Source organism: Alexandromys fortis, unplaced genomic scaffold, assembly GCF_014885135.2.
Source record: "Alexandromys fortis isolate MF-2015 unplaced genomic scaffold, M_Fortis_MF-2015_v1.1 scaffold_92, whole genome shotgun sequence".
NCBI lineage: Eukaryota > Metazoa > Chordata > Mammalia > Rodentia > Cricetidae > Alexandromys > Alexandromys fortis.
The window spans coordinates 3,720,106-3,743,664 of record NW_026067972.1 but is presented as its reverse complement, the minus strand read 5'-3'; the positions used below and the strand labels follow the sequence as shown (position 1 = coordinate 3,743,664).

The following is a 23,559-nucleotide window of genomic DNA, read 5'->3' as shown; positions in this document are numbered from 1 at the left end:
TGAGGAAGAGGAGGCTCGCAGACCTGACGGGACCCATAATTCCCAAGTGCCGTAGTGGTGTCTAGTGTGCAAAGGGAAGCCCACGCCTGTGAACTGGACGTGTTCTACCGATAATCCATGTTCCCCAGTGGAGACCAGGAGGCAAACGCTGGCGTGGAACTCTTGTGGTTAAGTTCTTTGTGCACTAAGGTTTAGGTTAACTAGTGACTGTAGTCGGACCTTTTATAAAATATGGTCAATGTGGAGTTTTCTTTAGTCACAGAAGTTCAGTCTGGTTATTATTTAAAATGAAGAAGCCCTCAAACTGGCAGATCTTGCTGCAGATAGCATGACAGTGGCAGTGAGAGCCCAGAAGTCCCCTTGGTGGTCATGCTTTGGTGTTTAGGTGCACTTACAACATGGGACACATCAACACAGAACACTCCTCCCAACTAGTCTGGAAGCGCTGTAAAATACTTTATTACAGGTCTGGTCACAGCAGCTCAGTAAAAAGAACAGATAATCATGATTTTTCAACCCCACTTGAAACTTTAACCTCAAGATTAAAGCTGCCAATTTGATTCCAGGATCAAACCCCTTCCCCCCAAGAATGAAAGACAAGCTACAGAATCTTCTAAGAGTCAGAAAGATACAGGATTCCTTCTGCCAGGTAAGAGAAGGGGGAGAAAAAGGCAACGGTGAAATTTCAAGTTTTAAAATCTACCAGCCCAGGCAACAGATATATTCCTGAGTGCTCTGTCCGAACACCTGGCATATACTCACTGCAGTCAGAAATCACTCTGTCTTTATTGAATGCCAACTTCATGATGGATGAAAACCTTTAGCCACAGGAAAACATCTTCCTATACCTCAGTGGGCAAATGGCTTACGTGAGGCCAATGCCACTGGGAGAATTTCCAGTCCACTGTGGCTATGGCACATAGCATAGCCCTGCTTACAGACACCAAGTGCCTGCCTGGTCACTTAGGAGACAAATCAAATCACAGAGTTCTTGCCTACAAATGACACCTCTGAAGGACAGCAGTGTACAACATCCAAACGGCAAGGAATTAGGAGCTCCTGGCCAAACAACACAAGTGATTACTCTGAACCCTAATTTCGGCATTCCTACTGGATCCCTTTTTTTTTTTTAACACCATGGGAGTCAGTAAAAATGCTAAAACACATTGTTCTTGTGCCTTTTAATAGACCACAGTGCCAGTTAAACTAGTATTTTTGTTTGTTGCTTTGGGGAATGATTTTCCTTAGGGATCCAGCCAATATTACAATAATGACAAGGCTCAAAAGCTGTTGAGCACAGCCCAGGGGGCTTCTGACAAGGGGAAGTCCTGCACACTGAACTGTAATGCTGTGGATAGTACAGGGTAACTAGAGGTGACGCCAGGGCCTCACCACTAACAGTGTCTAGTGAGGCTGCACATGGGCCCAGGAGTGGCACCAAGCTGCAGGGACGGCCAGCCCCACTCAGCTTCTCCTTGAGACACAACTGCAGCTGCATTCTGCACCACTGGAAACTGCAACATAATATTAAAGCCATTGGTCTATGTGTGGCTGTGTGTGCTTCTTAAAACTCGTATGATGGGGACATGAGCCCAAAGGTCGGAAGGCTAGAGAGCTGATATGCAGAAGGACCTCACTAAGCAAGCATAAAGCACGCTGCTGCTGCTCATCCGGATCCCCAAGGAGAACACTCAGAAGCTAAGAGGGGATGCTGGGTAATGCAGGGCTGTTAGGGGGACATCTTTCAAAGAAACTAAATCTATAAAAATGTAGGCCACTTCTTTAAGACTGCCTCTGTCAGATGAGCAGTCAGAGTGAACTGGGAGCTGGCATTTTCTGTGAAGGGACAGAGTGCAAATACTTTAGACTCTGAAGGCCACGTGGTCTCTGGCCAACTACTCAGTAGTGCCATGATCATATGTAAAGGAATGGGTCAGGTTGATTCAGTAAAGTCTTCAAAGCAGGAAGTGGCCAATGCTACAGATTACAGATCTCTTCGGACAGTTAGCGAAGAGACTGACGCAGTGAAAGGTTGCAGCTGACCTGGATTAAGAGTCCACACCCAGGGCTCAGCTTCTCTGCTTTTGCTGCCAAGGCAAAAAGGTTTGCTGACAAGAGCAATGTCTACTACCCAGCTGCATGGCAGAGAAGACATGGCGCAGCCAGGCTCAAGGCTCTTCCCCTCAATGTCCTTGGGATCCCACACGGATCACCTCTTTTCCAGGCTCTAGCATATTCCGAATCAAAACAAGCAGGTTAGGTAGCTAACAGTGGACTCCCTGTTCCCTTTGCTTGAGGCCATCTGACCACATGAAAGTTCCTGATTTGTTTCTACAACCTTGACAATCTACGCATGGACACTGAAGCCTGCACTTATGAAGCTTAGGGAATGCTTAAGATGCCACACAGCCTCACCAGCGTCAGGCCCTGGCTTCCGGTTCACAGGGCGTCATGCAGGCTGCTCCTGTGGGATGCGTGGTCTCCGGGCTGTACACTCACATTCTTCTTTAAAACTGTCCTGGGCAGGGCCCGATGCCTGTTTGCCCCCTTTGTCTTGGCACATGATGCAACAGGCTGTGAATCCTTGTCCTTGACAGGCAGAGCAGGTTAGAACGAGCTGGCGGCATTGCGGAGTAGAACAGAGTCTATATTGGTCCCACGGGGCTCCACAGTATGAACATTCTAGGGAAGAAAGAGTTTTATTAGTCTTTCCCTGCTCCACTGCCTCTCCACACACCCCCTATGTCTCTCTGTCTCTCACACACAGAGGTGCTTATCCAGTTCCCAAATACAACCCTAAGTTCACTACTCTTTTGGTCCAAGGGAATGTTTCCAAGTCAAGCAGGGTGGCAGCAACTATCACCTCAGAACTTGGGAGGCTGAGACAGGAAGATTGCAAGTTCAAGGCTGGCCTGGGCTACATGCACAGTGAGGCCCTGTCTCAGAATAGAAACAAACAGATCAAAAGGAAATAGCACTCCTATCTTCTAGGAAAGAGAAAAGCCTGCTGGAGGAGGGGTGGGTATGGAGAGGCTTCTGGAAACTGTTCTGACTTGCCTTCACCCATCCATTGTCCTTTTTCCTATCCGGAAAACAGGTTCATCTCTTTCTCATGAGCACTTCTGAAAACACCTTATTACCCACGTTACACAGGCTCTCCCCGATAGAACCTCCCTGCCCAGGGGGACCGCACACCTGAATACAGATGACTCCACATCTCATCCACCTTGTAGAATGCAGAGTTCTCTACCCCAGGCTACCCCCTGACTCCCCAACTGCACCTTATCTTCCTTTTCAGCCTGTGTTTCCTGGCCAGCTTATCTTCCAAATTACCACAGTTCCCCTTGCTTGGCTATGCTACCTTTGGGCTTTTTCTTATATTCAAAGTCACATGCAGATATTCAAGTCCTGCAGGTATTTCTTCTATAAAATCCCTCATTTGCTTTTTACTTACTATTTGAGGTTTAAAATAAGACAAATATTAGACCACCATAATGAGTAAAGAGATCAGAAAGGAAGGAGAGAAGACGAATCTTACTAAGAGGCCTGTGTTCACAAGTGTTCTAGAAACTGTAGGAGCCATGAAGGTTGTCTGCCTAGGACTTTTCATCCAGATACTACTGAACTGCAGTACTCAGGGCAACTCGCTTTCTGGAGGACTGCCTCTCCTTCTCCTCCCTTCTGTGTGGGCCCAGCACTGCAGGCCAACTATAACCAGTGCAGCAGCCACCGCACGGCCTGCTCCTGCTCTTTCATTCTCACCTTCCCTCAAATGCGCACTTGGGGACACGAGGGCATCTGACTGTGGCATCTGTCACCCCACTGATTGCCAGGGTTGATTTGGCCGATCTGGCTGCCTAAGCAGGTGTCCCCGTCCTCCCTCATGGCTCTGTGTCCCTGCTCATGCTGCAGCTCAGCTGATGAGGATGACTTTCCCCATATGAAAGAGGACAAGTCTCTGGCCAGCTGCTGTGCTCTCCTTAGGGCCTCTAAACAAGCCCCCTAGTGTGCACTTGTGTCCACGGCATCTAATTCTTACTCTTCTGCCCTGGGTTTACTTGGCAGCCTGGTAATTACTATGGACTTTGTCTATGAGAAATAATTTTAAATGAATAAAATTAAATGCACAGCATTACAAAGGAAATCAATTGTATAGAAATAAGAAATAGCAAAATAGTTTTCAGACTGTGTGATACAGCAAGAGCTGAGTTACCTGTAACATTAAATAAAGAGTGAGTGGGAAGCCTGACTACATCCAGTGGGAGACTGCAGTGAGTATGACGCCGTGCTAAGTTCCCTACGGCAGCAGCAGCAGTAGGATGTGGCAGTATTACGAATTCTATGGCGACAAAGACCTAGGACGTCTGGCACAACCTGTCCACTGCCTGCACTTTAAAGGACTTGCCTATTCAGTATACGTCATGGCCAGGACCATCTGATGCCTGTTTAATTCCTGCATCTCCAGCTGCTGGGAAACAAAGGGGTGGCACAGTGACCCCACTTCTCCCTGTCATGTTCAGGTCCTGGCAGCCTTCCCTGAGCAGCGGGTGTAGAATGGTGAATGATTCTGACCTGACACAATGTAGGCTCTGGACCTGGGCTGACTTACCTGATACCACAGAACTGTTGTAGGCCAGGGCAAACCGCTCATCAAATACAAACAGCTTCCCTTTGTAAAACCCATCAGGAAACTCTTCCAGGTATTTGTGGATGCCACCCTTGAGCTGAAACACTTCCTTACACACTCCCTGGATATAGACAAAAAAATATCAAGATGTTGAAAGAAACAAAGAGACTTGGAAGCAGCTCTATGGTGGTGAGTGCCCAAGCAGTGCAGCCACGCTGCCTGTGCCCATCAGTCAGGGGCTCCCCGTGGCCTCCTGAGAGTGTGGAAAATGCTGACCAAAGGGTCAAAGAACCACCTGGCCAGCCCTTGCCTTCTGGGGAGATGGGTGATGACAGCAGTTGGGCCCTTCACCTTCTAAGATCCTGGGAAGCCTAACTATTTTTGCTACCCCTAAATATAGGAGGGCATCTGTTGGGACATGTAATGTTACTGAATTTGCTCTTCTTGGGATCAGGCACACGGATTAAGAAAGGGGAGCCACTCAGCTAAGCTTGCTCTTCTGTACTTAATGAGTCTTCAAGACCACTAAGTGCTGGAGACTTAAGAAGCTCGGGTTTAGACTTACAAACTCCATGCTGGAGCTGTGCCAGGAAAGTAAATCCTTCAGACGGCTGGGGAGGAGGGGGCTGAGCAGGGGGTGACGGGGTGGGAGTGAGGCGGGGGAGGCTCCACACAGGCTGGTGATGGTGGAGCTGGCTCACCTTGGCTCTGAGGTATGCAGAACCCCGCTCGCAGCGGATGCCCCCAGTGCAGTACATCAGCACCCTCTTCTGCCTGAAAATGTCAAGGTTTTTGTCAACGTAGCTAGGGAAGTAACTGAATTTCCTGATGTCTGGTGCTAAGCAGCCCTGGAATCGTCCCTACAACATAGGGACAGAAGGAAATGATTAGAAAAATGTACTGCTGGGAACTCAGTTCTTTCTGTATAACAATCCCCATCTTTGCAACAGCAACAAGCATTTGCTACCCAAGGCTTGCATCCCACACTCTTACCCTTTAACCTCAAGATCTGGAACTAGACACAGGACTGGGGTTGCGGGTTCCCTTCTTACAGATCCCTCAGGGGAATGGTCTAGGTTACAGTGGCAGCTTTTACAAGGTCAGTAGCACATGCCAACGGGAGGTTCATGGTAAACAAAATCACTTTATATGCCAAGATTTCTTTAACAGACTTAGACTTTCTCAACAGACTTGGAGTTTAGGACTTACGTTCTCCCTGATGCTGCTGGTACAGGAAGGAGACTGATGTGGCTAAAGGTTCCACACGGGACATACACTGTGCTGTGCAAGGCACACCCACCCTTTCATGCCACTCAGTTCTGGCTCTTACTTACTATTTTGCTTTCATAGAAGTTTCTGCAGTCCAGTAGGATAGTATCACCCTGTTCCTGATTTGCCTGTGATAAAAACTTTTCTATTTCTTTATGAAATTCACCAGGGGATAAGTGGATTCCTAAAATCAAGCCAAACAATTACATTAAAACAACAGGGAAATCTAATCACAACTGTCCTGACCTGACTAAAGCGCTGACTCACCTTCTTCCCACTTAACCCTCCTTTCATCGATTACCATGGAAACGGATGACACCATGTGACCATCAGTCCCACGCATCGCCATCTCCTTGCTCTAACCTGAGACTACAGAGCTCTAACAGTTCAGAAATAAGAAATAAGGTTTTCTTTTTTTTTTTTTTTTTTTTTTTTTTGGTTTTTCGAGACAGGGTTTCTCTGTGGCTTTGGAGCCTGTCCTGGAACTAGCTCTGTAGACCAGGCTGGTCTCGAACTCACGGAGGAAATAAGATTTTCTTAAACTCCATGCTTGGGGATTTATTTGGAGTGTTGTTCTGGTATGTGCGGTTGTGGTCACTAGTGAGTCAGGAAATGGACAGTGTCCTACTGTGAAAGTCCACAAAGGAGCTTCAATACATTCAGGATTCACTACAGTCTACAAACTGTCAAGTAACAAAGTTGACCCCAAATTCAAGGCTAGAACCTCGGCTTAGACTAAGGTAGTTGAGAGCATGATGTTATGGAAAGTTTGAGCTTGCGTGTGCTTGATAATAGGTAAGAAGAATGTATCTAAATTTGTGTACACGCAAAAGGGGAAAAGGTGGGTGGAAAGGAAGTGAGAGGAAAAGAGAAGCCACACATCAGGAGAAACGGGGTGGAGAAGGAACTCTAGTCTGTGAGCTTTGTCTTGTGAGCATCAGGAGCCTGACTCTATTGAGCATGAATCCCAACAACCGCTCGATAACTCTCCAAACCTGGAGAGCACAGTCTCGTTTTCTAACTCTCAAAGCTAAAATTATAGAATGTAACCAGGTCTGATGCTACTCAGTTAGCGTCACATAATTGCATGGGTCCCAAAACAATGATATCAAAAATGAGGTTCAGAACTGTGATGAGAATCATGGAAATTCTCTTTGCCTTTTCCCGGCAGGGAGTTTCGGGAGCCAAATGTGTTCCCTGCTTCTGCTGTTACTACTGCTGCTCTTCTGGCAGAGGGTACAAACAGAAAGTGACCCAGATGGACATGTTGACAAGAGGTCCCTTTAAACCACCTGCTTGAGCTGAAGGCAGCCCAGGCCAGTCTCCCCTCAGCTCCCAAGCAGTGTCTGCCACACCAAGGTGAGCTGCTGTCACACTGCCTCCTGCTAAGATGGGGACACCAAACAGAGACATCCCTACCTGGGTCCTATCTCTTTGTGCATGAGCCTATTCTAAGATGCTTGTATCTTACCCCATTTCCCTTTAACTTAACTCTTGGCCTTCTTTTTGATATTTAAAATGAATACCCGAGAGGCAGACGGCCCTTTGTTCTTTGAGAGAAAGCAATACTACCTAGGAAGCAGTTGTGTGAGTGGAAGGAAAGAAAGGGACTAAGCCTGATGATCAAGGCTCTGACACAGAGCTGTCAAGCACAGATGTCACTAATCAGTGTGGCTGACAGCTACCTGAGTGTACTCTGAGGAAAGTGACCATAAGTATGACATACACACTGTATCTCAGGGACTTAGTATGAAAAAAGTAAACAAACTCACTAATAGTTTTCTATTCAGTACATACTGACATGCACTGGACACGTTCTGTTAGCTCATTTCACCTATTTCTACTTACACTAGAAGCTGAAAACTAATGTAATGGGGCTCCCATATTTCTACAAAACAGCACAGCTCTCACTTTAAATAGCAATCTAGGGAGATCAGTGAGCAGAGGACCACCCTATCGGGATAGAGTTAGTACTATTCCAAGACTGAGGAACTCTACAGACATAAGAGTGGGTGCCTTCAAAACCAACCTGCAGGGTAAGCAAGATGGCTCAGGTAAAGGAACTTGCCTCCAGTCTCATGACTTATCCTCTGACTTCCACATGCTCATTGCAGCCTGCAAGCCCATGCACACACTCACACACATATATGAGTGTATCTCCAGGAGATACAGCCAGCTGAGGACTACCCCATGGGATACAGTTAACACTATCCAGATTCTAAGAGACTCTACAAAACAAGTGACCAAGACAATCTGTAGAGCTGAATATACAAACTTAGAGACATTTTTTTTTTTGCTGTTGAAGAGATCTTACTTCAGTCTGTTTTCTGTTTGTGTGGAGGTCGGAGGACAAGTTCAGGCATCAGTGTTCTCCTTCCATCTTGTTTGTAAGGGACTCCTGTGTGCCCGCTGGCCTGAGCCTCAGAGTCTCCTGTGTCTGCTTCCCATCTCACAGCAGGAGACTGGGACTGTAGATGTGCATCACTGGACCAGCTTTACATAGGTTCCGGGGACCGGAGCTTAGGTCCTCACTCTTGATTGACAAGTGCTTTACCCAGTGACCCATCTTAGCTCCTCTTATTTAATCCTAATAGAAACTTAATCATGACACAACTGGGAATTCACTGACAAGATATTCATTAAGTAATTACTGCTAAGATGTTTTAGACATGGTTACTAGTAAAACTTAACTGTTAATCTTTTAGAGGTATCTACTGAAGCATTTATGAGTGAAATAACATAGCACGGAGGTTCTCTTTAAAGTGAGCTGAGGTGAGAGAAAGGGAAGGGGTCAGAGGACAGATTGCCATGGATGTGTAGCTGCTGAGGCTGCTGAGTGAGTATATGGAAGCTCATTCTATTATTTCCCCTACTCTGGTTAATGTTTGGAAATTTTCATGGTAAAAAGTAAAACAAAACCAAAAATCCCCACCACACAAATGCTTTTCAGTAATCTATAGCAAGCACAGGGAAGCAGGGGTCGAATGTTCGAGAACAATGCTTTGGTTCTGAAAGCTATTTGCTTACCATGGTAAAAGCCCATGTGCTGTTTTTGCTGATGAACTATTTGTAGGTAATAACCACACGGCTTTCAAATTGCTCTCTCTGGAAAGGGGAAACAACTTCTTGCCAAACTATCACCAAGAAAAATGTGCTGGTGGTCTAAAGTGAGCCTTTAGTTACCATAAGCACCACAGACGCCTGTTTAAGTCCTGGATAGGCAGAGTTAGCCACCCTACGGCTATTTTAAATAGAAGACTGACTACAGTTTCTGCTGGTCAGTGTCTTTCTAGTTTGTCTATGACAGAAAGCACAGTTCTTTAAAACATAAGCATACCAGGATTCTTGTAGGAGACCTGGCTGGGGCTGATCCCCATAGGCACGATCTCTTCAAACACACCGACTCGCAATTCCGGGAAGCAGTGAGCTCCTCCTTTGCTGCTCTAGCCAAGGAGAAACAAGACAGAGTTTACTTCTCCCACTGCCAGCCAAAGACAAGTGCCAAATGTAAGAATTATGGTCTGTTTTAATAGTGTGATAGTTGAAGTTTTAAACCTCAAATTAGGAGAAAAAGGGAACTGTCAATGGAGATAAAGCTGTGGTCCAGAATGTTCCAGCTGATTCAACGTTAATAAATGCTTACTGTGACATTTCCACATGCAGGAACATTGTGTTTATATGGCTATGTACATGTAACTCGGCACCACTGATCCATTCACATGTGATCACACAGCAGACAGCTTTTGCTCTGGAGCAATTACAGCTAGTGTCTTGCTGTGATCAGCATAAGAATTAGTGAAGTGCTCTCGCCAGCTTACTACGTACTGTGATGAAGCATAAAGTTCTTAGACATAGCACCTTTGCTGAAAGAACCACAACTTTATTCTCATGTGGTGTCAACTTTCTTTTCAGGTTTCCTAAAACCATAGTCCCCTCTGCCTAACTACGTTCTGCTCTATAACAGGCCAAGGCAGTTTCTTTATTCATTAACGTTAATCACAGCATACATAGGGGACTCCCACATCAGTACCTCACAGGGATCTGAGAAAACAGTCTCTCCAGTAAAAACAGCTTGTTTAACTGTAACATCCTTCTAGGAAGGGAGACTAGGGTCTAGGAAGGGTACTGACTGATCCTAGGTGACACAGTGGAAACAGTGACAAGCACGCTTGTTTTACTGCACTGGCTTGGAACTCAAAGGGAAAGGAAGGCATTTGTCCGGCTCTGTATGCACCCTTCAATGGCCCACGAAAGCAGACTGTTCTAGCTTTAGTTCACTTTCTTTTTCTCTTACCTTAAAATCTTCCTCACACAGGTAATCCTTAAACAACGGGCAAGAAAGCATGACCTCCACGTAGAGTCTGGTGGCCACTTTACTTCCTCCAACAGTTCCATTGATTCCTTCAGTAGCGATCCGAATCTGAGACACAGACGGTGGGAGAAGGGTGCAAAAAAGGCAACCAAAACAAATTTTGGTGAGTCCCAGGAAACTGAAGGACACACTGGAGTGTGGAGAGTGAGTAAGGCCAAAGGCCCAGCACTATGGTAGCTAAGCTGTGAAGGAGGGGGCCTGGCCCACCTGGTGCTGCTGGAGCTGCTCTAACAAGTCTATTCTGCGTGGAGAGCAGATTAAATGGAGGGTGGACTGGGGGCTGGAGGCTCGTCTGGAAGTTACCACATGGACAAGACAAGACAGAGTAGCAGAAGAGAAGTAAATGGAGTCGAGGATTATTGCAGGACAGGGTGTGGTGAGGAACTGAGCGGGGCGAGCAGTACCAGTACTTGTCAAACACGGGTGTGGAAAATGTCACTGACCAATCAGTTTATTAATAACTGGGGCGTGGAAGAACCTCAAAAGGTTTCTACTTCACTTCCTTCTGACTTAAATTTTGAAAATTATTTAATAGACATATACATGGAGAATAGATCACAAACAGCATTTTGCAAAAATAAATGCTGTCCTCTCATGCAGAGATGAATATTACCATCTGGGAATATGCTTCCTCTCATCTTCACACACACACACACACACACACACACACACACACACACACACACTTGAGGGTATGCTAGGAACATGCAGTCTTCCCTTTATTCGACAGTCTCCAGTCCTTACAGAGTACCCGGTATGTGCTTGCACCAGCACTGAGACTACATCAACTGAGATAAAGCTGCTGGCCCCGTGAGGCCTTGTGCTGTGAGTGAGACAGGTTCCACTGTCAGGCTGTGATAGTCTCTGAGCAGGCGCACAGGCAGAGAGTTGTGAGAACAATTTCCATTGTACTTCTGAGGAAACAGCACTGGAGCAGCGCTCTGAGAGGGCATAAGGCGTGTCCAGGAGGAGAGGCCTCATAGAAGAGAAGGAGGTACAAATGCCAGTACCTGAGGTGCTGAAAGACCTGATTCTAGGAAAATCGATGCTATACTTCGAAATCAAACCTACATGCGGAGGCTTTTGAGTACAGAACATCTCTCTGTCTCAGCTATCAGCAAACTGTCAGCATACAGATGTATCAGAACACAGCCATATCTACTCCTTTAAGTACCACGCATGAATGTTTTCAATCTATAACAGTAATGAGTGTTGTAGGAGACAACTTGTTCGTTTCCTGGCTGCTCAGACTTCCGAAATAATCACACAGAAACTTTATTATTTGCAATACTGTTTGGCCAATAGCTTAAGCATATTGCTAGTTAGCTCTTACATCTAGAATTAACCCATTTCCATTATTTTATATTTGACCATGAGGGTTGTGGTCTACCGGCAAGGTTCCAGCTGACAGCTCCCATCATTTCTCTCTGGCAGCTACATGGTGTTTCCTGACTCCTCCTTCTTTCTCCCAGCATTCAGTTTAGTCATTGTCACGTCACCCTCCCTCTCCCCTACTCCCATCTAGCTCTACTCTACCCTATCACAGGCGAAGGCAGATTCTTTATTCATTTAACCAATAAAAGCAACACAAATAAAGAAGGGAATCCCACATCAAATGAGTACAGGTTTTTTTTTGTTTTTTTTAAACAAAGCCTAAAATATTTACTATATGACCCATTAGGTGTAGTTGACTGACTCCTGGTCTATAAAATAACATATTAACAGCTGTTTAATACCTCACTAGAATGCCAAGCAGGATTTCCCTTATTCTGTGAATGGGGAGTGAAAACTACCACAAAAAGCACAGCTCCTGCAGTCCAGAGTTAAGGGCACAGGATAAGGCTGTGCAGTGTATGTATGCAGCAGGGCACATGTGTAGCAGGGCTTACCTTGCCTGTGAGGTGCAGGTGCTGGCATAGAGCTGTCTGCCAGGCACAAACCCAGTGGGGGTCCTCCAAGTCACAGTAGCAGTAATACAGGAGTACCTCCCCATCCTTGTTGCTCTGGTCACTACAAAAAGAAAGTCAGAGGGCAAGAGCACCTGAGTCACAAGGAGGTCACAGTTCCCAGTAAATCTATGCAGAAATGGGAGAAGGCAAAGATGGAATAACTCATACCTGTGTTCTTATTATTCTCCTAACATTCTCTTTCATATTTTCTCTACATAGGACAGTGTCTGCATAGGACTTACTTCTTACATTACAGAAAGCAAATCTGCTTCACTGTCCTCACTTACCACTCACACCCAAGAGACAGATATTATTAACCCCTTTATGGCAAGCTGGAAATGAGTCCACTGTGACTTATCCTCAATCAGAAGGCAGCATCTGGTTTGACTGGCCATGATGATTGGCCATTGATTCATGATGAAAAAGTTTGACTTCCATTTTTTCATATAATCCACTTACCTACGAGACATGTTATTTAAAATTTTTTTTGGGGGGGGGAGGTGGGGTGGTTCAAGACAGAGTTTCTCTGCCCTGGAACTTGCTTTGTAGACCAGGTTGGTCTGACTCACAGAGATCCACCTGCCTCTGCCTTCCATGCACTACCATTGCCCAGCTGAGATATGTTAGTATTGGCCATACAAGACAAGCCTTTCTGTCAGCACACTCACACAGCAGCACTAAGAAGATATTAGTACTTTAGGAGACCAGAGAAGAGTATAATACAGTTTTAAACTAGACTTAAAAAACTCAAAGCAAAGGAAAAGTTTGGACTCTGAAAATTCAGCATGTGGAATAATGCATTCTCCAAATAATCTTTTAAAAAACATTTTATGTATTTACTATGTTTATGTATAAGATGTTTTGCCTACATGTATGTCTGTGTATCATATGCATACAGTGCCTACAGAAGCCAGAAGAGGGCATCAGATACCCTTGAGTTAAAGACAGTTGTGAGCCACCAGGTTTACTCCGTGGAAAAGTAGTCAGTTCTCTTAACCACTGAGCCATCTCTCCAAGCCCTTCCCAAACATCTTGATGAATGATTTATCTGTCCGAAAGTATAGTTCTGAATTCATTAGTACACGGACCAAACAAATCTGTTGATTCTTGCCTACTCCATTTATTTAGACATTATAAATCAAAGTATAACTTACAATGAAACTCAAGCATACATTCCCATTCAAACTCTCAGAAAGAAGCTTTCTATCATTACAGAATGGTTTTGCCCTCCACTCATGCAGCCACAAACAGACTCTTCTGTGTGGCTTCTGGCCTCTCGGCATAAAGATTTGACAAACCATTCACACACAGCCTTGTGTCACCCACTGTCCACGGCTCTTGCTGCACAATGCTCTTTTTTTATTTTTTTGTTTTCCTGTGTGACAGCCCTGGCTGTCTTTGAACTCGCTCTGTAGATCAGGCTGGCCTTGAGCTGAGATCTGGCAGCCTCTGCCTTCCAATGCTGGGATGAAAGCGTGCGGCAGTGCTCTATATTCTAACATGGCTGCATTCATCCTTTCATGCTCCTGCTATTACTATTTACAATTGTTTCCATTTCAACTGAATTCCAATTCAATTGCATTCCAATTCATATTTCAAATTATTTTTATTTTTTAATCTTTGTGTGTATATGGTATGAATGTGTTTATGTGTGAATGCAGGCACATAGTGTGTATGTGGAAGTCAGAGGACATTCTTGGATGTCAGTCCTCACCTTCCTCCTTGATTGAGACAGTCTCGTTCTTTATTGCGTGCACCCAATGCTTGCTGGCCTGTGAGCTTTTGGTGATCCTGGTCCTGCCTCCACTTTGCTGTAGGAGTACTAGGATTGTCCATAAGCACTACCATGCCTGGCTTTACAAGAATCCTGGGATTCAAATTCAGGTCCTCATATTTACAGGGCAAGCATTTCCCCAGTGAATCATTTCTCAAGTTCCTATCATTTTAAAATATAACTAGTTTATTTTTAGTTATCAGACAAAATAATAGGTTGTTTCCAATACTTTTTTATTACAAGTAAAACTGCCACAAACATTCATGTTTAGGCTTTTGTGGGCATATGTTTTTATTTTTGTTTGTTATATACCCAGGAGTGGGTCACTGGGAAAATATCTAAATTTTAAAAAGAACCTGCCAAACTCTTTCCTAGAATGGTGGGACCATTTCTACCCTCACCAGCAGTGACTGGGCATTTTAGTTGCTTCACCATGTCACCCGTATTTGCCAAGGTTTTTGGTCTTTCTCATTTTTTCCATTTTAGTAGGTTAACTGTAGTATATCATTGTGGTTGGAAAATATTTTAAAAGCAAACCAAAATACAGAATGAAAAACTTACCTGCTCAGCTCATCAGGGCTAAAGCGACTTACATCAGGGAGCCAAGCAGACACTTCCTGACTAGGAGGGTTCTTCTTGTCTGTGGATGTAAGACTCTGTGAAGCATGCAATGCTGCAGTTAGCTGCTTCAGAACAGAAGCAGTCTGCTGGTAAACTTCCTCAGCATGCTGTGTCGCCACATGTCTGTGGATGCTGGTCTGGGCCACAAATAGCTGCTGACAGCATCTCCACCGCTTTCCTTTAAATTCATAAGAAGGTGCTGGAACTTGTTTGGTTTTGACAAGAAGGGCAAAGGCCTGCAATTCACATTTCAAATAACATCATTCATTATTTAATAGGTCTGGGGTAACAAAAGTTTCACTCAATCTCTTATGTTACTTTTCATGGGGATAGAGAGGTTCTAGTTTGGCATCTTGCCAGTCTATGAAGAATTCCAAGAGCAAGAACATGGGCTTGTATTGCTTCCAGCAACCTCATACACTGATTTTGGGAAGGTAAGGTATAGCTTCGTATCCTGGTCTTCCACACCTGTGCATTCAACATCTATGTTGTTCTTCTGAATCTGGACACCTTACTGCCTCTACCTTCCAGAGTCCCTGTCCACACAGGTCTCTGAAATGGGAGGGTCCTCTGGTTCCTCTAAGACAGCATTTCTCAACCTTCCTAAAGCTGTGACCCTTTAATACAGTTCCTCACGTTGTGGTTACCCCAACCATAAAACGATTACATTGCTACTTTATAACTGTAATTTTGCTAGTGTTATGAATCATACTGTAAATATCTGATATGCAGGATATTTGGTATGCAGCCCCAAGTGGAGAACTGCTGCTCTGTCGAACCACTTTTAAACACTCCAAAGGTCATTGCAGAGCCCTTCTGACATTAGAAAATGCTATTTCTCTACTTGATGGTTATAAAATTACAATTTTAATGTTTCCACTTAGTTGTAAATACTGGCTCTGCTACTTGCCTTTGAAAACAAATGTGAGGAAGTTATTCAGCCTGGGGGTGCCAAATTTCTACTTGGAAAAAGTAAATCAAAGGATTACATAAATGTTAAGCATCATAATAGAATTATGCCCTTGTCTAATACAGAACAGAGACACAATGACTCCCCAGTGTTTCCCATCCTGCTTCCATCCTCATCATTATCTATTTCTTTTACAATCTTAGTTCAAATGAACCAGTTTCTTTACTGTTCCTTAGTGTTATTTTAATACCCCTGCCCCCAGCCTAGTTTATGCTCAGCTTAGTCTCTGGAATACTCTTCTTTTGTAAGTCACCAAAATCTTATCTAATTGAAAAGATGCCCATCCTTTGAAGCATACACTTAAGGCAACTGCAGCCTAAATAAGGTAAGTGTTGCATTATGTGCGGCGGGGCTGCTTCCCTGGCACCCGGCCGCCCACATGGCTAGCTTATGCCCGAAATAATTACACGAAAACTGTATTTTTTCAAACACTGCCTGGCCCTGCTAGTTCCAGCCTCTTATTGGCTAGCTCTTACATATTGTTTTAACCCATTTCTATTATTCTGTGTAGCCCACGAGGTGGCTTACCAGGGAGGATCTTAACCTGCGTCTGTCTGGAGTGGGAGAATCATGGCGACTCCCTGATTCAGCTTCTTTTTCCCAGCATTCTCTTCTGTTTACTCCACCTACCTAATTTTCTGTCCTATGAGGGCCGAGGCAGTTTCTTTATTATTAACCAATGAAAACAACAGATAAGATACAAGACCCACCTCCATCAGGTAAGTATCCCTCAGGAATACTGAGGCAAGACTGTTCTAAAGTAACAACTTCTTACTGCTCATCCATCAAGATCCATTTTCCTTTCTTCCTGAGAAACTGGATTTCCTAGCCTTTTCAATTAAGGCTGCACAACTCTTTCCTCATGGAAGTGGCATGTTACAACTCCTCTTCTGGTCCATAAAAACCTCCCATGTGTGCTCCTCTGTGCGCTCGCGCGCTCTCTCTCTCTCTCTCTCTCTCTCTCTCTCTCTCTCTCTCTCTCTCTCTCTTTCTTCCAGCTTTACTGGAGTGGGAACTTTGGAAATATGTTGAGGCCTGCAGAGGTAACATTAGCCTGGATTCTTGCAACCTGTGTGTTACTGAAGATGCCTCATCTCAAGTCCAAATTCCTAATGTGCTCTATCCATTATAGGTAGGAAGCCATTTGTTACTGGAGCCTTGGCTACCACAATTAATACATTAGAAATTTCTACAAGACTTAATGAGGAAGAACACGGAGCAAGTGTAAGCAAGTGTATCAACACGTATGTAACAAAAACGAAGGGTGGTGCACACCTTTAATCCCAGCAGAGGCAAATGGATCTCTGTGAGTTCAAGGACAGTCTGAGTTCTAGGTCAGCCAAGGTTACAAAGTAAGACTACCTCCAAAAATAAATAAAAAACATTAACAGAACATTTTCTTCCACATCCTACATCTAATCCATCAACTCTTATTTCCAAAGACACCAAAAATCTAACCATTTCTCCCTTGGCTAACATTCCACCGACCCCAGCCACCATCACTCTTCCTGGATTATTATAATAGTTTCTTGGCCTCCCTCTTTCCATACTGTCTCCACTTGTTTTCCATTCAGTCAAAATGCTTCTTTTAAAATCTAGATCAAGCCAGGCATGGTGACATACATATCTCTGAGTTTGAGGCCAGTCTGGTCCACAGACCAAGTTCTATGATGGCCAGGGTTACACAGAAAAACCATCTTGAAACAACAAACAAACAAAAATTCAAACAAAAACCTAGACCAGATATCATTCCACTGCTCAAAATTCCCCAGAGGCTCTCTTTCTTTCCTCTAGGAAGTCCCCACTAACCTGGCTCCTTCCCCTGCTCCTACCCCATCCCGTTTCAGTTTCTTGGCTTTTGTTCAAACACAGCCTGAAGGCTTCTGTATTACACTGGATCCTTCTCCCTCCAGTGTCCATATAGTTTGTCATTCTGTACATCTTCAAATTTCACCTATTGACGAGAACTTTTTCTGACCATCCTAAGTTAGAGAACAAGCTGAAATTTCTTTAAACTTCTCTAACTTTTCCCTATAACACTTGCATCATTTAATGTATTAGTTATTTATATTACTGTAGTAAAAGTTTGTGGGTATCTATTAAAGTTCCTATTAGTTATTACATAATTATTACCTATACATAAAGTCTTCTATAAGATGACTTGACTCTGCCATAGGTAAAAATAAAACAGATAGCAAAATATACTACCAGAAGGAAATATATATTCCACTTTCTAGAACACTACCAATTATCTAATAAAGACATCAAGAACCTCAAAATATTCAAATGTTTTAACCCATTTTAGGGACTATTCTGAAGAATGGAGCTGAATTTCAGGTATATATCAATAAAACACTGCAAGTAACAGACAGTGTTCCTTTTAAAAAAAAAAAAAAAAGGAAATCATAAATTATGGAGTACTACTTTCCATGGGCATTAAGTAGTTTTCAAGTTTAGTATGAAGCTTTTCATGGAAAAATGTTCCTGACACTTTACTTGAAAGCACTGGCTAGAATCAGCTGACACAGTGTAGCCCCAGTGACACCTTAGGCACACTAGGAAAGACCAGAAGGGAATGCATTGGTGTCTAGCTGTCCCTCTGCCCCAGAAATTAACTGCAATGGTGTTGAGACTTGACTTCTCTTTGCATCTCCTTCCTTCCTGGCATCTACAGCTGAGTATCACATTGTTTTCATAAACATTATTTATGGTCATTGTTAAAAAATTCAACACAAGGGGCTGGAGAGATGATGGTTCAGCTGTTAAGAGCACTGGCTGCTCTTCCAGAGGTAGGTCCTGAATTCAATTCCCAGGAACCACATGGTGGCTCACAACCATCTCTAGTGGGATCTAGTGCCCTCTTCTGGCATAAAGATATACATGTAGGTAGAACATTCATATACATAAAATAAATAAATTTTAAAAAAGCAAAAAAATAAAATTTAACACAAAATTCTCTTAACTAATTATCAACTGAAACCCACTGAGGGGCTCCCAGTACCTGCAGGTGGAAGCACCGAGAACGAGCATGAACCTATGTCGCTTTCATCACCTATCCACTTAGGTGTAGACAGGAAAAATGGGTAGATCATTTCGGACCAACTTTGAAACTATATGCATGGGTCAGTGTATGCTCTCAACCAGAAAGCATATAAATGGCCTATGTCTTATTGGTATCTAATTTTTTTATTGTCAACATTTTAAATATTGCTTCCCTGCTAAAATGCAAGATAAATGCTACTTTATTTTTGTGTATTTTTAATTAGTACTAAGGCTGAATTTTTTTCCTACTTTTCCTGACTTGTTAGTTTATATGTATTACCTATTTTCCTTTTGAAAAAAAATTTAGACTTTATAATTGCGGGGAGGGGCACAAGCTATGGTGCACACTTGAAAGCCAGAGAACAACTCTATGGCATCAATTCTCTCTCCCCGCCTCCCCGCCTCCGTCTACATGGGCCACGGGGCTGTGTCAGCGGTGAAGCACATCACTCATGGACCTCCCTCACCTTGGGTAGACTGGGTCTGCCGTCTGCAGGGTGGGGCTTTTTTAGTGTTTCTTAGAGCTGATCTTTCATGGCAGGCCAGAAGAAAAGGAGATGGCACTGTTAGCACTGTGGTTTCCTTTCCAACCACTGGCGAATGAAATGGGAGACCTAGCAGACAGTTCCCTCTACTATCCAAATGAAATGAACAGAGTTGGTAACGGAGCTTCAGCACTGTGGAGCACCTGGGAGAACGTGCGACATGAACATGGATTTTCTTCCAAGACAGACAATCTTCCGAAAGAAAGCAAACTCTAAATCTCATGGAAGGAAATATGAGTCAAAGCCAAACTGAATCCATCTACAAAACAACTCTTATTTATAATTTTCAAGAACGTCATGGCTATGACTTGTGAGAAAAATTTAGTGTTCTAGTTTAAAGACCAAGCGAAATATGGTATTGTGTGCCTGTAACCCCGTGCCCCTGGCAACCAAACCCAGGGAGTGGGTGCTGTAACCAGCTTAGTTTCTGTGGAACCAGGTGAGCCTCCTGTATTGAGATGAATGGTGAGTATCAGCAGAGCCTTTGGACAAGGCCAGCATGTGCGTTATTTATAAAATCCTTCTCACATTTCTCTAAGTTTGAAATTATTGCAAAATAATACTGGTACCCAGCACTCGGGAGGCAGAGGCAGGCGGATCTCTGTGAGTTCGAGACCAGCCTGGTCTACAGAGCTAGTTCCAGGACAGGCTCCAAAGCCACAAAGAAACCCTGTCTCGAAAAACCAAAAAAAATAAAATAAAAATAAATAATACTGGTAAAGGACCTCTGTAACCTCTGAATTTCATTTTCAAGGAAATCTTTATAAGACTATGCTGTGGATTATGTTCATTGTTAATAAAAAACTGACTAGCCAGTAGCTGGGCAGGAAGAGATTCCAGACTGGGAGAATTCTGGGAAGAGGAAGGATGGAGTCAGAGAGTTGCCTGCAAAGGCAGAGAAGCAAGATGAGAATGTACTGAGAAAAGGTAACAAGCCATGTAGCTAAACAGAGATAGGAATTATGGGTTAATTTAAGGGTAAGACTTAGCTAGTAATAAGCCTGAGCTACGGACCAGGCATTTATAAGTCATATTAAGCCTCTGTGTTGGTTATTTGAGACCAGGCAGTCAGGACAGGAACAGGACACGTCTGATTATAAGACTGACTGAAGAGCTGGGCAGTGGTGGCTCACGCCTTTAATCCTAGCACTCGGGAGGCAGAGGCGGGCAAATCTCTGTGAGTACCAGGCCAACCTGGTCTACAAGAGCTAGTTCTAGGACAGGCTCCAAGGCTATAGAGAAACCCTGTCTCGAAAAATAAAAACAAAAACAAAAAAGACTGTCTGAAGGTGGCAGCTGGGAAATTAGAGAGGTATTTATTCTTCACTGACATAGAGACAAAAAGAGGCTCCCGAAGAGAACTACAGGCTGAAGGTGAGAAAGTCAGCTCTCAGCTATACTTCCTTAACCAGCCAGTTTCCTAACAATGAGCCTCCAGTTCCCCGCTTTTAAGAAAAGGTGGTTTCAACAACAATAAGATACATAGCTGACGAAGGGCATCAATACCACCTCTTCATAGGCTAGTCACAGTATTCTTAGTAGCCCGGCAGCATCCCGTGAGGCTGGCCTTTCTTCAAAGCACTGAGCTAGCAAGATGAGACCAAACTCTTTCCCTGACAGCAGCAGCGTTCAGCAACAACCTCACCAGATGCCAGCTGCCCTAATACCTGTCCTTCTTACAGGACAGTTTTGAGTTCCTGGAATTCTTTCTACAGCCAAGTGAGGAAACTAACCTTATATACATGATCATGAACACACTGACAGCAATTTTACCTTTTTCTTTGCAAATGAGTATTTCTTCTTTAGATTGCCATCTAACTCTGCTTTGAGACTGCTGCTGGGGCTAATAAGATTTGATTCTTTTAAGTCCAGGTCAGCAAACTTTAAAACACAGGTCTGCAGGCTATCTTCTTCATCTGGTGAAGTGGAAGAAGGCATCTGGATTGATCAGTGGGGCAGGTTCCTTTCAGTCGAGTATCTTCTGAGACATAAGAGAGAAAATGCAACGCTCAGCTCTTTGAGTACTTGTTGAAGCAAACATGAAGCTAATTAATCATACGAATTAGCAGTGGATGCATAACCCAAGCTGCCATTCATTTACTTGCTCACTCAATAGTATTTTTGTGACAACTATTCTTGGCCAAGCTCCCTTCTACGCACTGGGAATAGAGCAGTAAATGCAACAGGAAAAAGTCTGTCTTCTTAAGTTCACAACCTAGTGGGAAAGATAAGCCAATACATTGTTTTTTTAAAAAGTCAGGGTTTAAATTTAATATTTTAAAGAAAAATAAGAGTAAGGAGGCAGGTAAAAGGTCTTTTTATACACAGAGGAGAAGGAAGGGCTTTCTGAGGCTATAGAATGTCAAAGAAACATGAATTAGGAAGCTAACCACGTAAAAATCACAGGGTGACTAGGACAGTACTATGTACATCCAAAATCAACCAACACCAGTTTGTTTCTTTTGTTCTCAAATCTCAGAGCCAAAATTTCAAAGTTGCCACTGCGGACAAATCTTACTGAAATAGATACACTATAACCAATGAACTGTTTTCTTTTTAGTTACATTTTATTTACTTTGTGTCTACTTGTGCCGGGACAATTGCCACACATGGATGTGGAGAAGAGGGGACAACTTCAGGATCAGTTCTCTCCTTCCACATTTACACAGGCTCCAGGACCAAACTCATGTCATCAGGCTTCAACAGCAGGTGCTTGCTTACCTGCTGAGCCATCTTGCCAGCACCTAATTTTTAAAATTATTTTTTATGAGACCACGTCTTGCTGTGTAGAACAGACTGGCTTTGAACCCCTAGTAATCTTGAATTTGAGACTCCCCTTGCCTCTACTATCCAGAACACTGTACCACCATAACAGACCCTAAGCTTCGCCCTCCTTTTAAAGTTAGCAATCCGATTTGAACTGCATTCACCAGCAGCCCAGTGCAAGGCCCCAGCATTTCTTGCCTGAATTACTGGTGCTTTACTATCTTCTTGGAGGACTTTTCCAAAGGCTCAATCTACTCAGACAATCTGTACCTGCCTCTCTGAACCCAACTTGTATGTCAGACTACAGTGCCTGTGGTCATTCCTGAAAGGGTCGTTTAGAGGACTTCAGCTCTCAAAGAGATGAGGCTTCCTTCTGTTCACCTGTAGATTCAGTAGCCCGCACACTGCCTTGTGTACAGAAGGTGACAAAAGCTACCTAACACAACATAGTACTTGTTGAATGAAATGAAGCGTGAGAAAGTTGGAAAGTCAGAGAAATAACTCTGTAGGCACCTGCTGGTCAGCCACGTAGATTTCTGAGCAGAGAGCATCACATAAAGGAAACAATAAGCCTTGATTCCTAAACTATGAACAAGCTGGACTTATCAGAAGAACGTAGTGGTTCACACACACCGATGGGGATAGAACCCAAGAAGCCTTAGTTTGGAGTTTGCAATAAAAATTTCCGGAGAGTTGGCGGGCATATGATGAAGATGGATTGTTGACACATATGAATGAACAGATAAAAGGTATCTTTTTAATAGAAAAAAGTAAGGCCGGAAAGATGGCTCAGTGGTTAAGAACGATTACTACTCTCGCAGAGGACCCGTGATTTCGCCCCCCCTCCTCATCAGCACCCAGCATCCACATGGCATCTCACAAGTGTCTGAAACTTCCAATTCCAGGAGATCTGATGCCCTCTTCTGGTCTCCATAGGCTCCTGCGCACCCAGGTACAAAGACACAAAACATTCCTATTTTTAAAGTCCGTGAAGAGTTTTAAGCATAGTAGTCAATAAGTTTGATTAACGGACTTGCTCTCAAAGTACAGCGGGCAGTGTCTGTGCATAAAGGGTTACACAGGAAGTGAAGGATCCAATGACTCTTCCCTAAATTCATGGATTAAGCAAACGACAGAAACGTCCTTTTACTGAAACCAGTAAGACTGAAGGAAGAGTTTAGGCCAGACAAGGACGTGGGCAAGGCAGTTTGGTGCCCACCAAAGACATCAGGGCAGAGGACACCCACATACTGTACACGTGCGGAGTGACAGAAGAACAACTGGAACCAGATCGCTCTGCACCGTCCTCATCCGTCAGCTGGGAGAAGTGGGCGGGAAGACGACCAGGAGCCGGCTCGGCCGGGCGTCCTGGCTTCCTTACCGCTGGGGAGCGGTTTGCCCTCCTGACCGCCCACGTCTCCCGAGGCAGCTACGGCCGGGCGGCGAGAGTGAGAACACTTACCCGCCGGTCTTAGGCCTTTCCTGGGTCTTCCTTCACCAACTTGGCGCGGCTTCCCTCCCTCGAGTCCACGCCCCCGACGCGCGCGTGCGCAGAAAGTCCCTGGGAAAACGTCACCTCGCTCCGGAAGTCTCCAAAGCCGTCGGCGCAGGGGCCGCCGGGAAA

The 23,559-nt window shown here is 44.2% G+C and overlaps 2 protein-coding genes across 7 annotated transcripts in view; one reads left to right on the top strand and one right to left on the bottom strand.

Moving 5' to 3' along the window:
* Tmod1 (tropomodulin 1) overlaps positions 1-1,546 on the top strand; it is a 70,415-nt gene extending 68,869 nt beyond the window's left edge. For all 4 annotated transcript variants that reach the window (XM_050156161.1, XM_050156160.1, XM_050156163.1 and 1 more), the window contains one exon: positions 1-1,546. In XM_050156161.1, coding sequence (XP_050012118.1) covers positions 1-65 — 65 coding nt within the window. In that variant the 3' untranslated portion in view covers positions 66-1,546.
* On the bottom strand, positions 433-23,524 carry Tstd2 (thiosulfate sulfurtransferase like domain containing 2). 3 transcript variants are annotated; one of them, XM_050156157.1, is made up of 10 exons: positions 23,398-23,524; positions 20,943-21,150; positions 14,553-14,848; positions 12,158-12,278; positions 10,191-10,316; positions 9,234-9,339; positions 5,962-6,080; positions 5,329-5,487; positions 4,610-4,748; positions 433-2,682 (listed from the first exon to the last, which is right to left on the bottom strand). In XM_050156157.1, exons 2-10 carry the CDS (start codon positions 21,105-21,107, stop codon positions 2,450-2,452), a joined length of 1,464 nt encoding a protein of 487 aa, XP_050012114.1. In that variant the 5' UTR covers positions 21,108-21,150; positions 23,398-23,524; the 3' UTR covers positions 433-2,449. The 3 variants fall into 3 exon arrangements, with proteins under 3 accessions (XP_050012114.1, XP_050012115.1, XP_050012116.1); XM_050156158.1 differs by having other exon boundaries at positions 20,943-21,147; positions 23,398-23,481; XM_050156159.1 differs by lacking the exon at positions 23,398-23,524 and adding an exon at positions 23,183-23,381.
* Positions 23,525-23,559: the final 35 nt, after the last annotated feature.